General features: G+C 43.5%; 1 protein-coding gene across 1 annotated transcript in view; it reads right to left on the reverse strand.

Moving 5' to 3' along the window:
- Positions 1-2,688, reverse strand: part of LOC106805512 (integrin alpha-PS1-like) — a 68,399-nt gene that overhangs the window by 4,911 nt on the left and 60,800 nt on the right. Inside the window, exons 2-5 of the mRNA XM_014807134.1 lie at positions 1,805-1,944; positions 1,173-1,264; positions 719-901; positions 164-235 (exon numbers count right to left, since the gene is read on the reverse strand). Of these exons, the coding sequence (XP_014662620.1) occupies positions 164-235; positions 719-901; positions 1,173-1,264; positions 1,805-1,944 (487 nt within the window). The remainder of the gene's footprint in view (positions 1-163; positions 236-718; positions 902-1,172; positions 1,265-1,804; positions 1,945-2,688) is intronic.

Consider the following 2,688-nt stretch of genomic DNA (forward strand, 5'->3'; position numbering starts at 1 on the left):
GAGAGGGAGAGGGAGAGGGAGAGGGAGAGGGAAAGTGAAAAGGTAGAAAACATCACACGGGGCTGCTTTCCTCTTGTGCATAATATTATAAAGACACTGTTTGTCAAGATAAAGAGGAGAAAAGATAAAGTGTTAATGATATTCAACGACGCCTGTTACTTACACCTAAGCTGTTGACCATCGTTGATCCGGTCCACGTGTAAGATCCTGGAGCTCCGAACACTATCGTATTATCCTGCAATACAACACACGCACATCTGAAGCTGCAATACAGACACACGCACACCTGAAGCTGCATTATACAACACACGCACACCTGAAGCTGCAATACAACACACGCACACCTGAAGCTGCAATACAACACACGCACACCTGAAGCTGCAATACAACACACGCACACCTGAAGCTGCAATACAACACACGCACACTTGAAGCTGCAATACAGACGTGACGCATGCAGCAAAATATCGCCACTGCTGCGCCAGTATGCAGGTTGCACGGCTATTCAATCAATAGCTGAATAATAGCAGAGGTAAATATACTCAATTAAAGATTAATTGCTCCTGATTATGGTAATGTAAACACGTTTAACTGGACACGTTTATAACGTGAACAAGCTTGCTCTATACTCTAACTTTGATCTTGTTTGTGGCATATTTGAAGAATAAACTAAAAAAAATAGGCAGCGAGAGAAATAGTAAATTCTACGAGTACTTACTGGGGCCACTTCGACATCCATTCCGAACTGGCAGTACCCGTACTGCTCGTGTCCCTTCTGGTTAGGCAAGCCGTTGCAGCCAGGATATACCTTGTGGTGCGAGAGGTCGGGTTTCAGTGAGTAGCAGATTCCCAGACCATACCTGTAATCTGTCGAATACTTGACGTACCTGTGAGCGCACACCTGCAAGTAGAAACGTAAAAACAATGTCGAGTTCCCTGAGTATCGTTGTTATTGTAATGCCTGTATAATGTTATTGTTAAACTGTTGATATTGCTATGCCTAGACGTATTCTAAATAACCAGTTTATCAACTATTCGCATAACAATACGATATATTCGCATAGCGAACTCACTCGCGTGCGATTTAAACTAAGCTTATTCCTAATAAAAGGCGTCTATGAAAAGGTGGATACGTAAGCGTATTGCCGCCCATCGAGAGAAATCTGACTTACCACAACATACTGGCCTGGTCCCTGACTAGAAATTGCCACACCTAACCACTGGTCATCTTTTGAGTAGTTTCCACTAGGACCTGTAGGTGGCGCTGCATGAACAACCACAAAAAAATAATGTAAGGTATTAATTTTCCGTGAAACTGTTCAGTTACGAGATGCTAAGAGAGCTAATCTTACAATGTTTCTATGATGAGATTGTCTGTTTGTCTTCTTCTTAAAATAACTTTTGACTTTCGAAATACATTTAGAATTAATGAAAGAAGAAGAAAGAAGGATTAAGAGAGAAATTAGAAACAATCACTAAGAAACATGAGCAACATGGAGGTAATTCTGTATGAGGCCACCCTTAAAAAATTGTTTGTTTCCCCTTTACCTACTCGCCTCTCAGGGTACCGAGTTGGTAGGTAGGTGAAAAATCTTTTTTATTTTGTTTTGACAAGATGTGTGTATCTATATTGTATATTCTGTTTTGTGTATATTTTGAGGACCGAATTTGATTTTTTTTTTGGCGAAACGAAATAATTTTTGTTTTGTTTTAATCGGCCAATAAAATGTGTCGAGTAGGGGCGTTTTAACGAGTCGGTCGGTAAAGGGGAAGCAAGCAATATTTTATGTTAGGCCTGACATACGTCTCTCCAGCTCTCCAGCCTTGAGGTGGTTCACAGGTCTGCAGTCGTCCCGCCGCGTGGAGAACGGACACCAGTACATGAGTCCCGTGATATTCGTGCCAGGCTGACCCGTGTTGCCCAGCGGAGCTCCCACTAACAACCTAAAACCAAAACAACACCCATCGTTTACTCACGGCACCACACGAACACCCCTCCCGATGACTTTGACACAAGTTGACAACGTGTAACATTCTTTTCATTAACTTCGTGGCTAGTTATAATGGCATGCGCACAGTCTTCGTGAGGCATCTCAACTCATCGTGCTTTCCAATGTTTCGCAATGCCTTTGCCGTCTACCACCATTTCATAAATCTACCTTCGCTGAACTCCTGAAACTTTTTCAGCGAAAGGTTGTTAATTTTAGCAAAATGATTTTTTTACAAAGTGTTGCAATCATCACGCGAAGTGGCTTCTTACTTTGTTCCCTGCCACGCGAACTTAAACCAAATCAGAAGATTTCTTAAGGAAAAAGTTGCAAGCTAAATGAAGCATAGGTGTAGATTGATTGCTGCGTGTTGTTCAACTCAGAATAACGTAAGTACGCAGGTTGCTTTCCCGTGCAATCCCCTTTTAATTATCGCAGCAGCAGCAGCAGCAGCATCAGCAGCAGTAGCAGCAGCATCATCATCATCATCATCATCATCAGCAGCAGCAGCAGCAGCACCACCACCAGCAGCAGCATCATCATCATCAGCAGCAGCAGCACCACCACCACCACCACCAGAAGCAGCATCATCATCAGTAACAGCAGCAGCAGCAGCACCGCCAGCAGCAGCATCATAATCAGGAGCAGTAACGGCAGCAGCAGCAGCAGCAGCAGCAGCAGCAGCACCACCACCACCACC

Source organism: Priapulus caudatus, unplaced genomic scaffold (assembly GCF_000485595.1).
Source record: "Priapulus caudatus unplaced genomic scaffold, Priapulus_caudatus-5.0.1 Scaffold115, whole genome shotgun sequence".
Lineage (NCBI taxonomy): Eukaryota > Metazoa > Priapulida > Priapulimorpha > Priapulimorphida > Priapulidae > Priapulus > Priapulus caudatus.